The sequence below is a fragment of the Falco naumanni genome, chromosome 5 (genome assembly GCF_017639655.2).
Source record: "Falco naumanni isolate bFalNau1 chromosome 5, bFalNau1.pat, whole genome shotgun sequence".
Lineage (NCBI taxonomy): Eukaryota > Metazoa > Chordata > Aves > Falconiformes > Falconidae > Falco > Falco naumanni.
In genome coordinates, this window is record NC_054058.1 from 83,041,626 (window position 1) to 83,061,941 (window position 20,316).

General features: G+C 39.8%; 1 protein-coding gene across 3 annotated transcripts in view; it reads right to left on the reverse strand.

The window, feature by feature from the left end:
- Positions 1 to 47: 47 nt before the first annotated feature.
- AASS (aminoadipate-semialdehyde synthase) overlaps positions 48 to 20,316 on the reverse strand; it is a 31,491-nt gene continuing 11,222 nt past the window's right edge. For all 3 annotated transcript variants that reach the window (XM_040596893.1, XM_040596894.1, XM_040596895.1), the window contains 11 exons: positions 18,158 to 18,279; positions 13,779 to 13,908; positions 12,794 to 12,904; positions 11,356 to 11,464; positions 10,788 to 10,928; positions 8,747 to 8,914; positions 6,417 to 6,512; positions 4,979 to 5,094; positions 4,698 to 4,786; positions 4,194 to 4,370; positions 48 to 2,610 (listed from right to left, as the gene is read on the reverse strand). In XM_040596893.1, coding sequence (XP_040452827.1) covers positions 2,492 to 2,610; positions 4,194 to 4,370; positions 4,698 to 4,786; positions 4,979 to 5,094; positions 6,417 to 6,512; positions 8,747 to 8,914; positions 10,788 to 10,928; positions 11,356 to 11,464; positions 12,794 to 12,904; positions 13,779 to 13,908; positions 18,158 to 18,279 — 1,378 coding nt within the window. In that variant the 3' untranslated portion in view covers positions 48 to 2,491. The remainder of the gene's footprint in view (positions 2,611 to 4,193; positions 4,371 to 4,697; positions 4,787 to 4,978; positions 5,095 to 6,416; positions 6,513 to 8,746; positions 8,915 to 10,787; positions 10,929 to 11,355; positions 11,465 to 12,793; positions 12,905 to 13,778; positions 13,909 to 18,157; positions 18,280 to 20,316) is intronic.

Consider the following 20,316-nt stretch of genomic DNA (forward strand, 5'->3'; position numbering starts at 1 on the left):
CATTCATATACAACTCATTAGACTATAAAGATGACATGACAACAAAACAGGATTTCAGATATATTTTTCAAGCAATCTTGTGCATAAGATACAATTCTTTCCAATAATATGCAAAGAGAAGTCTAATCTTCATACAAAAAGCTGAGAAATAACATCATTTAAGTCTACACTTAGAAAACAAAAAGCAGCATTGCACTGGGAAACAGATTCCGATACAAAATGTTTCAAAAATAGTAGCAGTGTTTCTTGAAAACACTCTGTAGTGCTTTCTTTTAGTGCTCCAAAGAGATCACATACTTGTAAAAAATACCGGTTTTCTTTGCATACTGCATTTCCTAGCAGAAAAGCAAGCAAGGTGCCCACATATATATATATATATACAGTCACAACTCCATGGTTGTGTAGGAAGGAACTGAGAATTCTCAAGTGAAATCCTGGTCTCACCAAGCACTGGATGGGAAGGGACCAGCAGATACAAGTCTAATTTTAATCCTTAGTTGTAGGCCTTTAATCTACCAGGGGAAGGAGAAGGTATCGGAGAGCAAAACGGTCACTGCAGGCTCCATCCTTAACCCAGCTGCACGTACCAGCCACGCACAGACCAACGGCTTGTACGGTCAGCAGGAGGCGAAGCAACTTAGCGGAGCCAGGATTTCATCTGATACTCAGAACACACATGGCACTGTAACAGAATCCAAATTTGACAGTACAAAAGAATTCAGTGGTTCAGTATAAAAAGCCCTCCTCTGACAATAATACTCTACCCTTCGTTCTTCCTTCTCCCTTTGGCTCCTTTCACCCTCCTCTTTGTTGCAGTTGCTACTTCGTTACATCTACACAAAGAAAATCCAAGTCCTGAGTAGCAAGACTTGAAGATCAAAACTTCAGCTATTGTTACGGCTGCTGTTCCTACCAGGCAGAACAACACTGGGAATTCCAGCCCCTCAGAACTGCATCAATAGCACTGTGCTTCTCTGGAGGTGTAAGAGGCTGTGCGTGTATCAGCAAAGTGCGCTTGTGAGCAAAGTTGAAAGCAGACAGCTTCCAGCATCAGTATTCAGCTTTAAAAAAGGGGAGCTCCAGGCCGCTGCGCGGGTACCACTGCGAATGGCACCTGCCCAAAGCATTACACCTCCCAGACCTAACTGGGAAGTCTAAGCCATGCTTGCATTGCAAGGTGGTGCAGAGATCCCTGAGCAAAAGCCACAGAAGCAGCCCTGAGCTGGAAGGAGGCAACTGCTGTTTTGTCAGAGGGAAGCTGCGCTCAGGCTGAAGCTCAGACCTGGGCTGATGTGGCTAAACCGCCACTAGAGTGGGGCAGGCGTGTCTGCGCAGCGCAGCACTCTGCATCAAATGAGCTGGGACGCTGGCAGACTCTCATCAGTCTAAAGTGGCCCTGTACTGAGCAGAATGGATAGGCTCCCAAATGAATGCTTCAAAAGCACGCTAGCAAAAGGACAGAAGCTAACTCAAAAGGTAGTGGTTTAAACCTCTAAGCCTACTGCATTTCAAAGCTGCTTATACTACACAGTCTATTCCCTTTTGTAACAGTACTTAACCTGGATGAGGCACACAGTGTAAGTGGAAAGAGTAAACATGTCATCTGGAGCAGCTTCTAAGCACATTAACCGTGTTGTATTTCAGAATGCCCTTCCCAGCTGCAGAGCTAAATGCTAGCGTGCTCTCTTGATAGCACAAGGCAACAGGTAACAGCAGGCATTTCAACACATTGCAGCCAGCTTCCACCGTCACAGGAAAGGGTCTGGGGGGATGCCTGCTTTAAATTCCTCCCACCTCCAATTAATTGAAGTTTACATTCATATGAGATTTCAAAAATATTAAGATCTAGTTTTCAAATATTTAGCAACTGAACATTTTCAAGATTTAACAGGATCTCATTTGCTAGTAGTGCAGAATTTCTAAACTATTTCTTGCATATTGTTATTGTGAAAACATTCACAAATACTGTTAAAGGGAAAGGGGCAACAAGACTTAAAATTTAAGTATCCCTTTCATCTCTGTTATTCTGATAAATTATTCTTACCACACAAACAATCAAACTTAATCAATAGAATTCATTAACCAGACTTTTCCACCACAAAAGAATCCACCAATAGATTTTTCTTTCAGCTTAAATTTGTCTCAATAATAACCCTATACACTTAGAAAATAAACTCTATTAACCAAAAAAAACCAAAAAAAACCCAAGATATTTTAGGAAAGATACAAAGGAAAGATCTGATCGATGCTGAAACATGTACATGAAAGCACAACAGATTTCAGAGGAAAATACCACAATTCATGCATATGGGTATCTACAATCTACAGTTTCTACACGAAAGTCAGGCAACTGGTTTTATGGGAGGCACCGTTTGTGTGTGAAATGGCAGGTGCTGCCTTTAACTGATCCAAATCGAGATTCTTAAAGGTGGAGGAGAAAACTAAACAAGGCCAAAACCAAAACTAAACAAGGCCAATCCACTGCTTCCAGTTACTGTTTGATAATGCTGTGCGTACTGTACACAATGCCTTCTGCCCGGACACGCTCAAGTATTGGTCTATAAACGTTCTTCGTCAATGGTATAACCATGCCTTTGGTGTCTATTTCACCTGAAATAGAGGGGGGGGGGGGGGTTGAAACAGAAAGTGTTAAGCGCTCTGCTGGGTTTACTCGACAAGGCTTTGGTTGCAGGGGGGCTTCTATGAGGAGAGGCTGGGGCTGCCCCGTGTCGGACACGGCTGGTTCCAGCCTGCTGTAACCACAAGGCAGGGCCGAGCCCCTCGCCGTGGATGGGGTGCCACAGGGGACATGTATTTAAGAAAGGGCAAAATGCTGCACAGCCATGAGGAGTGAGGAAAAAAGTGTGAGAAACAGTCCTGCGACATCAGTGGCAGAAAAGGAAACTGAGAAGGTGCTCCAGGCACCGGAGGAGAGATTCCCCTGCAGCCTGTGGTGAAGATCACACTGGAGCAGGGGAAAAGCATGAGAAGGAAGGAGCAGCAGAGAGGAGCTGTTACAGACTGACCACTACCCCCATCTCCCATAGCCCTGCACCGCTCCGGGCAGAGCAAAGAGGCTGAGGAATCAGGAATGGAGACGTGAATTTGAACTCAGGAAAACGAAGGGGCGTAGGGAGGAAGGGGTGTGGGTTTTTTAGTTAGTTTGGTTGGTTGGGGTTTTTTTGGCACCATCCAAACCTATTTTCATTTGCACTGAATTAAATTAATTTTTCCCCACATTGAGCCTGTTTTGCCTGTGACAGTAACTGGTAAGTGATCTCCCTGTCTTTTATCTCAATGCATGAGCTTTTTCATCTTGTTTTCTCCCCGTCCTGCTGAGGAGAAGGAGTAAGGAAGCAGCTGGGTGGGCATCTGGCAGCCAGCCAAGGTCAACCCAACACAAATGCAAATATCAATTCTCAGTTATATATGTTTCTAACTTTATATTTTTTACATATATATACAGGTTTATCAATCTGGCATTATGTTCTCACACAGCACCAGGATTGTACCAAAGAATAAGGAAAAAAAGTTTTGAAGACATAGTAGCATACACAACTTGAATTTAATTCATAGAGCTGTGAAACTTCGGTTAGGAAAAAAAGCTTCTAAACTTCAAAAGTTTGGGTGGTTGTTTTTTTAAATAACAACAAAAAAACCCAACACAGTTTTTGCTTATTTCAGTTAGCCAGGAGAAGAATGAAGTTCTAAAGATTAAAAGCAAGCAAGGGGAAATCACACTATTTCCTTAATCACGGTGATTATTAATAGGCAGACCCTGCCTGTTAATAGATGCACAACATGATCAGGTAACGTGCCCCAAGCCCCACATTTCATTGATCCAGAAAGCAGCGGTGGAAGTAGCTAGTTTGTTCAGCACAGGTATATGTTAGCCTGCTTCATTGTGGCAGAATCAATTTTAATTTACCATGCTAAAGGTCTCCTCTACACAAGTGAAACATTTAAGATTAAATGACTAAAAATCTCTATATAGATTAAGTAATAAATTAAGAGTTGTCACTGAAACAGCCAAACATGCAGATTAAAAATTCCTGTAAAGAAGACAGGAAAAGTTTGATACCTTTCCAAAAAAAAAAAAAAAAAGTACATTTCAGAAATACTATACATCTTTCTACAGGCAGGAAGATAGAGAAGGTTGAAATACTGTTACTGAAGTCTGAACAACCACTTACCATCTAGAACCATCTTAGCAGCAATAGCTGTGGGATACCCTACTGTTTTAGCCATCGCGGAGTATCCTTTGTTGTCACCATAGACAACCAGATCGATAAATTTGTCTTCCAAATGACCAGAAGGATGTCTGAGACCTATTTCATTTCTCATAACAATCATGTCTCTCTCTCCAGCGCCTAAGAGAAAACCACAGAAACTATTCGTTACGTTTATTTCAGTCATATCAAGATAAGGGTCCTGATGAGCAAGGTACTATGCACATAGAGCATGTATATCAGGGAATTGATTTAAAATAGGGACTATAAAGGAGGACAGAATGTTAAGATGAAAATAAAAATGTAACAGGGAAATAAAAAACTGGGGGAGCAGAGAACATCACATGACATTAAAAAACCTAACATGAAGGTTTGTTAATGAAAGCGAACACACTATCCAATTAAGGCTGGTAAGAGACATGGACTTGCTGCACTGAAAGCCATGAAAAGGAAGAGTTTCTCACATACCAAAGGGCAGCTTCTTCTCCATGTGCTTTGCAAGAGCCCCCACAATAGAATCTGCTGCTGGAACTGGTTCATCTCCCAATAAACCTAGCCTGACAGAAGAAATGAGACAGACTTATATCACTGTCTATCAACAGCATAACCGCAGTTTTGTAATTTCCAGCTCATTCAGCATTATCAGTTTAACAATCTCAACATGGACCAAAATGGCTAGAATTGCAAACCTTTTTCTTTAAAAACAAACAAACAAACCCTTTAAAAAAAAAATCACTGGAACGTTTTACCATTCCACTGCCTCCAGCTGACGTTTGTCCTTTTCCAGTTTGCTAAATACAGCTTCCTTAAGAACATGGTACTCAGCAGATGGCTTAATTCCAATTAGTTTGCACATGAGCTCTTTCTGTATTAAAAGAAAAGAAAAAAGTTCCTGAAAGCCTGACATCTGTCCCCGCTCCTTTTCAGACAGTTTAGAGAACCCACTGCTCCACTAAGCTCAGTTAATATCCAGGACTTCAAGAAGACAGATCATGTGTACAGGGAAGATGAGATATTTTGACATTTTTAATTGCAACGAGTGAGAATAGGAGTCATTTTTCCTAAAACAGTTTGTACCTTACTACTCAGCCGCTTCCCCATACTTTCTAGTCTTATTGCTTCCTCTGACAATGAAGAAAGAACATAGAAATCTATATACACAAGGAACACTGGGAGGATGTTAGGGTGAAAGAGAAGCCACCTGGAGACAGCCACAGAGCCAGGAACTTTCAGCTGGTCTAGAGATGGAGAACGTTCCTTTCAAAAGGAAGGAAACAGATCTATGAGATGAACAAGGCTCTGGCAATCCCAGGAATATTACCAAAAAGCTTTTTCATATTTTTTTTTCTTTTTTGAGCATACCTGAAGGCCATTTCGTGCTATAGAGATGCTAATTATTGCTTTCTTCATTCACAGCAAGACAGATAATAAATAAATGGAGCTATGAAAAAGATATGAAGCAAGCAAGAACTGCAAAGTCTGTTTAGAAGCTCAGTATAGTCTCTCTCCTCTGCTTCCCAGGCAGAGTAGATAAAGGGAAAGTACTAAGACATAACCAACATTGCTGAGACAAGGTTTGCAGCGAGACTAATTTGTTTACAGTTATTTTTGCAGATCACATGACACTATACCTCTTCACTGAGGCTCGAAGGACTGGAAATTCTATCCATCTTTGCATAGAAAACTTGAAGATACCAACCGTAAAATTGAAAGTGGACAAAAGTATTCTAAAAAAAAAAAAAAAATTCCCATACAGCAGCCCCAAAACTCCTCAAGTTTGGGAAGTATGTGCTGTATTTCAGTCAGAGACATTTTGAAGAACTTTATGAAGTCAGAGGTATATCTGGTATTTTTAAGCTTAAGCACTTATCAGTAGAAATTAATCTGACCAGTTCTTCCATAATACTTTTGATGTCATACACTTTGTGTATGCTTCATACGTAAGTCGGAGTCATACATACTGAAGTTATACCCTTCACTTTGTGAAGACTCTCACTTCTCTCTGGGAAACCTGTTCCAGCACTGTACTACATTCCTGCTGAAGAAAAGCTTTCTAATTTCCAGGAACAAAAAGCAAAGATGACCAGGATGCAATACAAGATTCCCATTGCTAAGCACACCCGAGCCTAGCAATAAGACAAACACTAATAAAACAGGAAAGGCGGCACAGTAATCAGAGTAACTCACCCAGGTTAGAGGTGGTGAGGTTGAGCTTAGCAAAGGACAAGGGTCAGGGTTAATTAATCCTAGTTTTACAAAGCCTCCCATAGTTTTGGAGTATCCCTGAAATAAAAGAATAACAGTTAAAAATAACAATCACTTGAAACCGAGGTGTTTCTCTTTGGTTTGAATATAGGTGGTAGACACAGCCATGGTAGTGTTGAGCATCATTTTCATGGGAACGCAGCCACAGTAACATGACACCAGTGGGGTTACTGCTACAAAGCAGCACCTTCCCCAGCCCCCCTCCACCCCTCCCTCTACTTTTTCAATACGCTCTTTAATTACTTATTCTGCCATCAATACTTCCATGGCAAGTAGCATTGGTTCATGAGATCAAAGGGCTAAGCTGGCCAGCACTAGCTCCAACTCCAGCACGTCATTACAGATGGGGTTATATCAGCCAGCTGGCCCATAAATAAACTAGTGAGTACAGAGAGCCCCACACTGAGCTCAGCTCACCCCAGTTTTACACCAGTGTGATTGTACGGACATCAGATAAACTGATTTTAAAGATAAGAATTCAGTGTGTTTGTAGCTTTCCTTCAGGAATACCAGAGAGACAACCAGGACAGCAGTGGAACAGCAATTCAAAGGAACAAAGGCTGCAATAGGCTGCACAATAGAAGAAGTCTCAGCTGGTTTCTGCTTATTTTTGTTTGTATCCCCTTAACGCTCCCACACAGCTGCTGGATACCTGAAAACACACAAGTGACTATAAGCACTGTAAAAAAGCAGAATGGTGGAAATAAAGGACCCTGAAAGAAGGCGAATTATAATTAGAAGCCACCTCCACCAGCGCTGTTATCAGCTCAGATGGCCTTGCAGTGAGATCCTTCTATGACACCTCTTTTTAAACTGACTCCATTAGCGACCTGAACTTACTTTAGAAATGAGTGCCTGTACAGAAGGCACTCTGAGGAGATGTTAGCCTGCACACCGAATGGATTGTTTCTGCACTGCACCACAGCAGTACGTGCAAAAGGCCAACATTAACTTCTGCCCCGCTCAGCATTACACTCTGGCATGTAGGTACCACACAGGTATGGCTCTTCCACACAACCCTACCAAAAATCACCCCAACCCAAAGCGATGGGCCTTTGGGGGTGAAGAAAACAACACTAACGACAGAAACATCATTCTTGCAACACGCTGATAACAACTCTTCATGTCACCCTGACATTTTTGGTTTTCCTTGTGCTAACACTTATACAAAAGAAGAAAATTTTACCAGGCACCAAATGGAATAGTAGACACTGTCATATTAAGACTTCATGGTGAGACAAATGCCTTCAACATATATTTAGCTTCTGAACAAGAGATCGTATCTAGACTGACAAAAAGAGAACTACTGCAATTTGTAACCCTTTATTCCCCCACATTGGCCTTCCATCTTCTTTTGTTAAGCAAGTCTCCCTCTCAGAAATAAAGAAAAAATCCTGTCTTACTGCAACAGAAGAATTAAGAAGGGCATACACATTCCTCAAGCTCTGTACAAAACAACAATAACTTAAACCTTGACATGAACCTTAATTCAATAGACGTATCATGAGGTCCATACAAGCTTTTTCAAACCTTCAATATGGTTTTAGGTTTATTCCTTCTTAATGTTTATTGACTAACAAAATAATTTTTAAAAGAAATCTGGCAGAAAAATACTATGTTTCAATTCTGCTTTGTACACTTAATAAATGAAAGGAAAAGAGTCTATCAGTTAGAAGGAAAACATATTTTAGTTGACTAATGAAAACATTAAAAACCACTTAAATTCAAGATTTCTAGTTACTTAATGAAAAACTTTCTCAGTTTGATGGGAAACCATACTTTTCTGTAAGATTTTTACATTATGTTTTTCATAGAAATATAAGCAACAAACTCTAAGTTCAGATTTTTATCAACCGTAAAAGAATAGATCAATTTTTTAAAATATATAATGGCAACACACATCACACAAATCTGTCAGATGTAATTTTTTTTTAATCTTCTATTGCTCTGACACCAAAAAGAGCACAAAAGAAACAGATACAGACTATGCAAGCCAACTGACCAGTTCCCTAAACCAAGTAAAACACTTTTTCTGGTTTGCAACAAACACCTGTTTAATCAAACCAAGTAAAGCTACATTAAAAAAAAAAATTAAGAGTATTGCTTTCAGTTATGACTCAATTGGGATAGTGGAGATCTCGTAAGTAGCAAATACAGAGCTATAAAAAGCTGACTTTTAAATACACAGTTTTCTTGAAATGGCAACATTAATCTCTTGAGGAAAACAATAACTAATAACAACAACAACTTACTTTGTATCTTAAGGTGCCTCTCAACAAAGTATGAGCTGTCTGAATACCATATGGCTCAGCATATTTGGTACTATCTCTGTTAGGAAAACCTTCAAGGTTTAATCCTGGGAAAAAATCCATCGGAGTAACAGAATCAAGTAACGCTCCTCCAGCTGGAATATTGATAATCTAAATTTTGTGAAAGAACAGCAATATTACTTCAATGCAGTGTTACTTATTTTACAACAGAAAAGATGAAGTATGCTCAAAATAGGAACAATACACTTAGTTTTTCTGATACAAACAAAGACTCAATCTAAATAAAACAGTTGCACAAGCCATTTAACATATCCTTTTTTGATATATTTAAAAAGCATGGAGGAGCATGCACTAAGTCAGCCATTACTAATCAAAGGGCTAAACCAAGCCACATTCTTCTCACACACATTGATAATTCCTGCTGCACCTATATAAAGGTGGCAGGTTCCCATTTCACTTACATTACTGTAATTTTGGAGCATCTCCTCAAACTACACCAGTGTGAAGGGAGATTCTGCCCATAGGCTCCCTGCTTTTTGGTCGATTTTTTTATGGGGGAGGTAAAGGCAAATGCAAAGAGAAGAATGGGGTTGTTTTTTCTTTTCTTAAGATTAAAACAGATTAGGTGGTATCAATAAAACTGCTGCCCATGTGTATCTTGCAGCAACAAAGCACAGAGAGAACGAACCATTGAAGGAAAACAAAATAAGGTTGACTATTTCTATTACCACTCCCAATCAAAGCCTTGAACCCTGCTTCCTTCAAGCAGCTGATGCATAGATCTACTATGCAGCATCAATACAAACTCATCTTATGACTTCTGAACAAAGGGGCAAGGTTTCCCTCTATAATAAAGACTACAGCAATGAAGTCTGCAGCAATGTTGAAAGTGTTTGTTAGGTAAGACATGACACTACTGTGGAAGAATCCTGCACAACAGTCAAAGACTGTGGCAAGGAGGAAAAACTGCACAATTTACTGACAAGTTCACATAGTGCTCTCATAATGAATCATTCATATGCATGACCTTATTTTTCCTAGCAGTGGGTGAACCAGGTCAGAATTAAATAAGAAACGTTTTCACATCCTCCAAGAGATCCTTCATCTGAAACTTGTAACTATGTGTTGTTGCTTTTAAAATAGCGATGCAGTGTACAATCCCTGAATTTCTCTTTTCTTACTGCAATAAGAACATTAGAGCACCAAAATGTCACGATAAAACATCTCAAAAGACTTCTCAGTTTTGCAGATCAAAAAGTTTAGATAATTAGCTAAACTTTACCGTGGTTATACAAGGCAGTCTCCTTGACATTTGAAGAGCCCCTGCTCAGTAACTACTCTGAGCAAGTTAGAGTGATCAAACAAATAGGACTGGAAAGCAGAAATGTGATGATGGCTTGCAAGAGCTTTGCACAAATCTGTTATGATCTTCCCATAAAACAGATGCAGTGACTTTTGCTAAGTTAAGTCTAATCTAATGACTCCTGCACAAACAGCAAAATAGAGCTTATATAAAACACATTAAAAAGCACTGTACACTGTCACAAAACCCATTCAGTGAGCTATTGTTTTACAGATCGTACCAAAAGAAAAAGAAATCAAGAGTTCTGCTATACTCTGTGCAAGTACAGAATGAAGCTATTTGGTTTACAACCATGACTAGACAGAAAAGCATGCAGAAGGATGCACTCTCATCTTTGTTTCACAGAGCCAAAGACAGGGCAATCAAGTGACAAAAGCAACACACAACAGGGATAGAAGCTGGACCCCGAACACCAACCTCAATCCACTGTCATTAGAACGTGCTCCTTCAGTTTCCATATAGTAATTCAGAATTAAGCTGGCAGCAGCCAGGCACTGTCACATACCAAACATATGATTAAGTGATGTATGCAACTGGCTTCGGCAACTGAGTCTCACTGGCTTGAAAGTAAACCCAGCACCTTACAAATCCCAGTTCCCTCCTTAGCCCAATCCCACCTTCTTTGTCTAGCTTTAAATGGAAATGTTAGGATTACTTCACCTCTCCATTTTTTAAATACGTAGCAGACTGAACTGTATTCAGTAACACTCCTTGTGGGCTCCAGCTGAACTTGTATCTCAGAGGATTGTCAGAGTGCTCTGGAGCTGGCAGGCCACCGCAGAAAGAAGTGTAAGATACAACCTGTCAGATTTATCCACAGGAAAGAAACAATGAAGAGAGGACAGACCAGGATGCAAACAGTACAGAGCTACCCTGAAGAATCCCCATTAGTTCATAAAGTCTTTTCTGTTGACGTTATCCCCCAAATGGGCCAAATCAGAAGATCTACAGTGGACAGGGAAAATAAAAAGAATTTCACTGAGAAACAGCGTCAAGCTGTCACTGCAGGCACTGTCCATAAAGGAGAGGAAATCAAAACACACACTGAGGCAAGGCAGTTGACAGCCTCACCAGTCAGATTAGTTGGCACCAAATTCCAAGCATCAGGAAAAGTAAAGTGTCCAGAGTCCATTACACATCAGTGATGTGCCCAAAAATTGGGTGGTGTTAAAGGAACAACTTCACTAATAAAACCTTGGCAGAACTATGCACTACCTGCCGACCTTACCGTAGCACCAACTTCTTTTGCCTTGTCAATACATTCCATTGCCAACATATGGTCAAGACCAGGATCCAAACCCATTTCGCTGATAACTGTAATACCAGCAGCTTCTACGCTAAAAGTAACAGAAATGCAGAGCTGTCAGAATATTCACTATTACTGTCCTTTTATTCAGGAAATCTGTCCAACTGAGGCTCAGTGAACTTTCCCCAACACAGTAAATTCTGGGCTCTGCCTGCAGCTTGTGGAAAAAACCCAAAAGCAGATGTTAAAACCTGAAAAGCGACAACTGGCTAACAGTCATTCTAGCCTTGGTTTCTCTTACTTTGCTGCAACATCTAGGGGCTGCTGGAAAAAGAAATTCCTACCACCAACTCCATATCCCACATTCTCCTGGACAGTGCAATAACGCAGGAAGGTGGTAACGCAGAGGACAGCACAGACCTCGTCATAATTGCCCTAAACAGCACCTGCAGGGCAGAGAGACTGAAAGGCCTCCTTTCCCAAGCCACAAGCATTTGGGTTTTCTTTTATTAACAGTTGCCTACGCTCCCAGAGCAGCTCACTTATCACCCCAAACTGAGGTAATTTATTTTATTTTGAAAATCACTTTGTGTTTTGACAAATGAGAAGTGTCTTTTTGTTTGTTTGGGTTTTTTTGGCTTTTTTAAGTGTGTGATATGACCTCTTGGCATCGCAGAAAGAAGGGGGAGAGGCCTCTAAATCTCCCTCATTGTCTGCAACACTGGTTCTCTACCTGTCCAGCTTTCTCTGTTTTACCTCTGGTACAGGCACAGCATGCACAATTCTCATTTCATTCACTTGAATTCAATTCAGTGTTTCTGGTAGCATGACTGAGAGGAGTGTCTAGATGAAACTCCACGCTCAAAACAACTTCCACTCATATAATAAGTAGGACAACAGAAACATTAGAATAGTTAGAACTGTCACCAATTTGAGACTAATACAGTGGGCCTGTCCAAAAGAAGGCGGCATGAAGGAGGATATTACTGTAGATACAATAAGCCAAGAATGAGTTTTTGGCAGGATGCAAAGGATGACAAACAAGCTTGCTGTCACTGGTAGAACAGGAGAGCGCAGCTGCTCAGCTTGAGTATGAGCCCAGCTTAAACATCCTAACAGGTCGGAGGAGGGTGGGGAAGGCACACTATCATGGAATAAGATGGTGCATGCAAAAGAGCATGTTCCAGTGTTCAGAGCAGTAGTCTGACCAGGTTGGGGCATGCACTCATTTCTCCGCTGTGCCACAGCCTCCACATGCAACTTTGGGGAAAGGTACTTGATCCTCCATAGTAAGAGGAGGAGAAAGAATGCAGAAAACAGTGATTCACAATAAGCATTGCAGGTGTAACAGACTGCAAAATATTCAGATAATGCACTGAGGAAGAAAGCAACACCAGGGAGATACTACTCTTATACCTACCTCTCCTGGAGTTCCTTCATAGCTGGTGTTAAGTAGCTGGCTGTTACCAAGTTCACTTTGCTGTCAATACATTTCTTAGCAACCAAAGGATGTGCTGAATAAGGCAGCAAACTACAAATGAAGGAGAATTATGCAACATCAAAACCCAACCAGTTACTTATGTTGTTACTGGAAAACGAGAAATATTTTTTTATGTCTACAAAACAGCTCAAGGAAATGCAATGGTCACACCTGCCTTGCCCTGAGCAGTTTCATACCTACATAACTGAAATGCTACCCTATCGAAGGGCATTGTATGCACTCTAAAGGGTGCAGGACAATAGGGGAGTCATTCTTTAGACAGCATCTTTTGTCACACTTTTCTTTGTAAAAAACAAACTACTGACCTCTTTTCAAGGCCACCTTCTAAACAGGCATGCTGGAAGTTTAGAAGATGCAAAACTGTAAAACCATCCTTGAGAAAGCTTGCATGACAACAGTCTTACTGAAGTACTTTGTGAAAAGCATGCTCTATGTGGAAAGGAAACAATACTCACAACATCCATAGCAAAAGGGACAAAATGGCAAAGACTATGAAGTCATTTCCTCCTGTTTCAATATCAGGAACAAGATTTTTCTTAATGGGATATTCAGGAGAAATGCCCAAGATGCCAGAATTTTGCCTGCTCTTGCAAACCTGCACATTTGATCCCAGGAACACACACACTGGTGGACACAACTGACCCCTCACGCTAAGAAGGCTGTCCATGTGATTGGCAAACACTTCTAAAGAGGTGCTGCAGGCAAAGCCCCTTTAAAGTCCCAGTGCCCTGCTATGTGAGAAATCAGTGGCCAGTTACAACCATTTACATACACAAATATAACCTCAGTTCTCGGGCATTCAAAAAAAAAAAAAAGTTACCATATTGATTTAAGTCAGTGAACTAGGAGAAAGAAGCAGCACAACTTAGGGTTGAGCCTATCATGTTTTACACAGAATTCTGACCTGATGACAAGCTCATGTTTCTTCACCAAAGAGGAGAGCTTTTCCTCATCCTTAATGACATCCATATGAACTGAAGTAACGTTGCTGTATTTTTTTGTCAATTGTTCAAGTTGTTCCTTCATGACAGATGCTGTTTTAAAAGCAAAACACATCAACTGTTACCTAAAGATGAAGGTAAGTCCAAAGCACTCCCATGTATAATTATGCTTTACACACACTTCCTCATTCCTAAAGAGAAACACTTCAATGGATCCAATTAGCAACTTTGTGGGTGTACTTGAAAGTTTTAACTGCAGTTTTGCTATCAGCAGACTAGGTCAACAGAAATTATTTACGCAAAACTAGAAGTCATCTCCCTTATTTTCCACTCTACGATGAAGCGGGTGTGAAACATGACATAAAGGACTGTTAAACCTGTCCTTGTGCAATAGGACACCCCAGAACCCACTGGCTCCCTTGCATCATGTGCATGTGTCCTTCCATCACGGTTTTCTACAGCAACACTGTCTACATTTGCCAGGTAACTGGGCATCCACACGGTGGGAAAACAGATAAACTAAACAGAAAGAAGCACACATTCATACCTAAGTGGGTTTTTTTAGAGAGAGGGAAAAAAGTCTGCTGAATGAATGCATGTCCTGCAGAAATGTGTCTCAAAAGTCTTGTTAACTAGTTGCATAAAGCCAACACTTTTATTATAGTCTACCCAGGGTTGTGATACACCCCAAAAGCATACTCCTATGTCTTTAACTCTGACCCCTAAAAAAACACCTGTGGCAAGGTATATTCTAGATTTTAAAAAACATACATACTGGAGGTTCAGTGTTTTCTGTCTTAAATGAACACCTGCCACTCCTCGGTAAGTGTCAAAACATACTGAAAAAGACATTAAAGTTTTCAAAGAACAAGTGAACAAACCACTGATAGAAGGATAAAAGCAGATTATTTTGGAATCCTTAAAAATGCACTGTTATCTTGGATCTAGAAGTAGACCAGTTAAAGAAAGTGTTTGAGGGTGAAGAATGCAAATAACAGTCACACAGGTGCCTGAATGTGTACGTTCAGGCTTAAGGAAAGTTTTAGAGAAAGATCAGAAGAAAGCCACAAGAGCTGTAGTAAACACTTCTATTGATATAGGAGAAGGTAGCTCACCTGAACTAGAACAACAATCCTACCATGCAATGTCTAGGAAAAATAAAATAAAGACGACCAGCAGAAAAATTTAACAACAGCTCTATTATGCCCAGTCAAAATACCACTATCACATTCAGAAAGACCAGTATTTTAATTTTTTGGGGGAGACCAGAGTATTATTGGGAAAATTCTTAGGGGTAGGGAGTCAAAAGGATCAGACAAATGAAAAACTTAAAAAAAGGAGAGAAAGAGAACCAAAGTTAGGGTGACAAGTAGGAACTCACTGACATCCCACATGCAGCACTAAGAAACCAAGCAGCAATTTCTTTTCCTTATTGATTTGGTGGACAACCAGAGAATCACACAATAGACTTGATCTTCATGCTCTGATCTGGGGGGGACATCACCCCTTGGGTCTACCAGCCCTTACTTAAACGAGTCATCCAGTGGCCTGCTTGGCAGAACAATGTGTAGGAGAAAACCAGAATGCCAGAAAACTCACACCATGGTCCTAGATGTATTAAATACTATTGGCATTCATGAGCTCATCAATTTGTGGGAGAAGCACTGCATAACTAGAACGGTAAGGGGGAAAAAAATAATAATTGCCTACCCCAAGAAGGGCCTTTCCTTGCAGGTTTACAACCTCAAGTCAAACAGAATAATTAAATAGCATTGAAACAGGAAGGGGTTTTGTTCTAGCTTTGCTTTTCACACAGAAATACAGAAAAGGCATGCCTGGTGTTTCTTATTTCATGAAATACTGAATTGCACAAACTCTTGAGAGAAGATTGCAATGGAAAAATTGTATGCTCAATGTGTTTCAAAGTTTTGGCTTAGCATCATCCTGCTGAAAAACAACCATTTTCAAGTAGTGCAACGATTTATCTTGAGGCACTAAAATATCTAAAGTAAAGTCACTATGCAGTACATATTCTCTCCTGTTTTAAAAATGGTCGTTTATCTTACCTAGCCAAATAAATGCAGAGGTGAAGTATTCAATCAGTTTTTGACAGCAGTAGCCATTTCTGCAAAAGCACAGACTACTTCACTGAAAAGCAAGAAGCTAACTGGAAGTCCAGGATTGGAAAAAGTCCAAAAAGGAAAACTTGGTTTTCTTCTTCAGGCTATGCTGGGTTTAAGTGAGACAGCAAAACCTTAACTAGTTTTATGGTCTTGATGAACATGCAGGCTCAAAACAGCTACTTAACAGATTCAGTAAACAAGCATGTGTCCAGGAAAGCTTACTCCATCCCTCATTCCACACAGCCACACATTTATAGGTAAATCTGGTTAAAAAAGGAATCTTTCAAAACTCTGTTCCAGTACATTTTAACAGAATCCTTATTTATAGATTATATATATTTTCTTTTATATATAGATAGATATAAATATATATGCTAATAGATATATACCTAAAAGAACAACTTAATAGCTTAAAACAAAAACAATTCACATCATTTGCCATTTTTAACATAACAAAGATAAAAACATTAAGCTTTTGCTTAGGCCAAATATGACTAAAAAGCCTAGATTCAATCTGACTAGTTTCAATATTCACCTATGGCTTAGTCCTACCAATCCTGCACATGCTCATAATTATCACTAAAAGAGAGAAATCCATCCAGTCTCTGCCTGCCTCCGCTTGTTCCTTCCTACTGTCAGCACTTACCATTATAAGGAAAGCAGAACTGAGAGATCAAGGTTAAGGCAAGAAGTATTTGCTGCACCTAACTGAAAGTCAGTTGGTTCTTGTCCCAGCTCACCATGCTGCCAGCACAAGGATGGCAATGCAAACACAGCTGGGAGAAAGGAACAAGCAGTGAAGGCAGCAGGTGGACACAGGCTTACAGAGAATTAAAAGCATTTGTGCCTCTGACTTGGGGCCTTATTTCCTTATGGCCTTTCCAAAGTCAATGGGAAATAAACATTGTCAGAGGATGATCCTCCATACGCTACTAATCAACTTGTGCTGCAAGAAAAGAGGTAAGCAAAATCATCTACAAATTCAAACCAAAAAAAGTTGGTTACACGAAGGTTTCCCAATTAAGATTTTTGTTGTTTGGACTTAAAATGGTGCAGCTTAACAGTAGGGAAATAAGTATGGCACTGCCACATGTATTTTATGCTTTCTTCACCTACCTGCCTACTGTCAAGTATTAAAGTAACATCTTTGTATCTCCTTCCTTCTGAGGTTTTTTTTGGGGGTGTGCTGTAGAAACTAGGTGGTTTTAAGCTATCCAGATAAGAGGCACCTATGTTTGCTCAGTGCTTGGCAAAACAAATCTTCCAGTTCACCTGGTTTCCCTTACTGCTACTGTATTGCAGAATCAGATACAGCCTCTGTACCGATGAGAAGATGGACACTGCACATTGCTGTAATGCTTCCCTGTTCACTGCATCAGGCAGTGCTAGCAATAAGGTTGCAGCTTCCTTAGAGTTCCCCTCTTCTTCCTAGTAAATTTTTTTCCCAGGGATTAAAAATACTATGGTTATCACTGCAAAGGGTAGCAAAAGCAGCCACATATGAAAGCACTATGAAGAAAAGAAACAAATAAAAGCAACAACAATAACAACAAAGATCAACACAAATACAACAGCAAGTTCTAAAGAAAACCACTTCCCAGCAAAGTTATCTTTCAGGCAATACAGCCTGAGTTTTAAATCTGAAATCAGAGAATCAGGGTAAAGTCATCACTGAGGGTACAGAAAAGTGTTTCTGCAATTCCCAGCCTGAAATATGCTACAGATAAAACCAGAACAGAGGAATAAACAAGTAGGCGTGTGAGGCTTAGGAATAAACAAGTAGGGTAGGTTTGGGTCAGAAGGTTTACCACCACAGTACTGGTTGTAACAACAGCAGAGCATTCACTCATACAGATGTCTATTAGAACAATTTCATCTTCTTGTTGTGTGAGGCTGAAAACACAGCCTAGCACCAACAAAAGTGACTGACTAGCTATAAAACCAATCCCAAGCCTAAAGCAAATACTTCTAATTTCCCTACAGGTTACACATGCAAACAGTAAACTTTTAATGTGGCTATGTCATTTTCAAATGAATTACATAAACGCAAAATGATCACAAAGATACAGAATCCTTTTCTGCTGTGCATAATAGCAAAGATTTTCTTTATCGGTTCTTAGAACCAGATCCATTTATTACTTATGAGAAAGGTTCTGTCACACTAGCAGGTTTAAATAAGACAAAATTTTTCAATGAAAAACAAGCAAAGTCTTACATACCAACTGTGATGCCAACACTGGAATCTCTAGTGAGATATTCAAGTACAGGGCCAGAAACATAGCCGGATCCGAGCAATAAAACCCTCTTCTTATTACCCATCTTCAGTGACTGAGCGTGTTCCCTATGAGGTGTTACAGGCAAAATTAAAAACCACACAGAAGAAGGAAACTGTAAGCTGCTAAAGCTTACAGAATAAGTATGTTTTACTAAGACAACAAACCAAGAACTCTATTCAGACCAAGAGTCAAGTTCCTGGCTATCTAACCCAAGACTGTTCAGTACTGCTTCCATCATGCTTCACTTCTGCTGCATAACTTCTAGTTTCTTTCCTCTAATATAAACATCATCAAAGCCATCAACATCTCCACTGCTTCTCCAGTTGCTACTGGCTGTCAAATAAATTCTTCCTCAGTTGTCACTCTCATTTCTCCCCATGGCCAAATTACTGTAACCTGATCACTTGAGGACCACCAAGCTGACTCTCATGCTGGGCTGTGAAAAAGGGATTCCAGGCTCTGCCTCACTCCCTTTGCATCACAGGTACTGTTACAGTACGCAACACCATGCTGGTGAAAGCACATTTTAGGTAAGCTGTACTAGGTTCATGTTAGTCCATCATACAAATATGACAGTCAATAAAAGTCAAATAAAAGTAAATGCCCAATTAAAAAATCCTGTTTGCAGGTAAGAACTCAGATTTGAAAACCATCACTGAGTATTTCAACCCAGCCTCTACTACTCTCGGAAATAAATTTAAGCAGCTCTCCTGTTGACTTTCAATATAAAATGTATTCACATCAGATTTTGCATTTCTTTTTGCCAACCAGAAAAACATAGTTCAACAGTTGTTTAAATCTGCTTTCATAAATGCATAAAGTATAGTAGAAAACCACATTTTGGTTGTTTACAATTATTTTTCCTTTTAGCTTAAATTTGCATTAAGTTGTAAAATCAGGATTGTAAAACTCTTTGTCTAAAATATCATCATTGTGCAGATAAAAACTAATTTCTTAAAGCACTTTTTATTGTTGAAGGAAAGGATGCTGGTCATTGCCCTATTTTTTAACCTAATTAATGGAGAATGAGGTTTGGCTTTTTCTTATCCCATAACCTGAAAACAGATTTCAATAAATAGGCAGGACCTTCAAAGATACAGATTTATCACGCATAAGCAAGTTCCTCAATTTCCCCTTTATCTACTAAGCCTATATACAGGCATACACTGCAGTGTGGATTAAGCCAAAGAAAGAATCCTGACCTCTAGCTGCAAGCTCCAGGTCCGCTTTACTTAAAGCTATAGTCCTTAGAAGAGGACTAACCATATGTCTACTAAATAATGTTTGGTTCAGACCTTTTGGGGCTCCACGTGGCATCCATAAGTCAATTTTTGGTTGCATTTTTTCAGCTCAAAAACAGCCATAATAATGAAGGATGGTGTTGCAGCCTGCCAGAGCAATACCTAACAGCATGACAAGAGTGGTACTGTATGACCTGAAGCATGGCATGAAGTACCTGAGTACCATAAGTACGAAACAAGGCCTCAAACAATAGCCTTGAAAGACTACTCTGAGTGAAGAGAGTTAAATCAGTACCATATACATCTGTATCATCTGCCTGAAGCACGTTCCAGCCTACTAACTGTGTCTAAGTATTTGTAAAGCTTGAATAACTCTCCACAATTCCAGATATTCCATCCTTCCTTCCTCTACTTTCAGGCTTAATTATTTTTTTTTAAAGTCATTAATTTCAGTTCATTAAATCTGAAGGACATTCCAATGTATCACCACTAATATATCTAAATTATTGCTATAGATTACTGCACATTTTGACCTTTGTACAAGTTTTACAGATTTGATTTTTAAAAAAAAGTTAAATCATTATTTAATCTATTCACAGAAAGCCTCCTAAGCCCATCATATCCTTTCATATGACAAACCCAAGGACCCTACTACTACTACTACTACTACTACTATCAATTCTAATAAAGCATCTTCCACAGCTACACCCTTATGGCCAAGGGAAAAGAAAGAACTCCTCTCCATCCTTTACTTATAGGGAGCAGTAGTGGTATGCAGGAGCTTGGAGCAACAGTGTTGATGAAGAGACTTCCTATATGAAAGAAAGGTGGATTTTACAATCAAACTTATATTTATTAAAA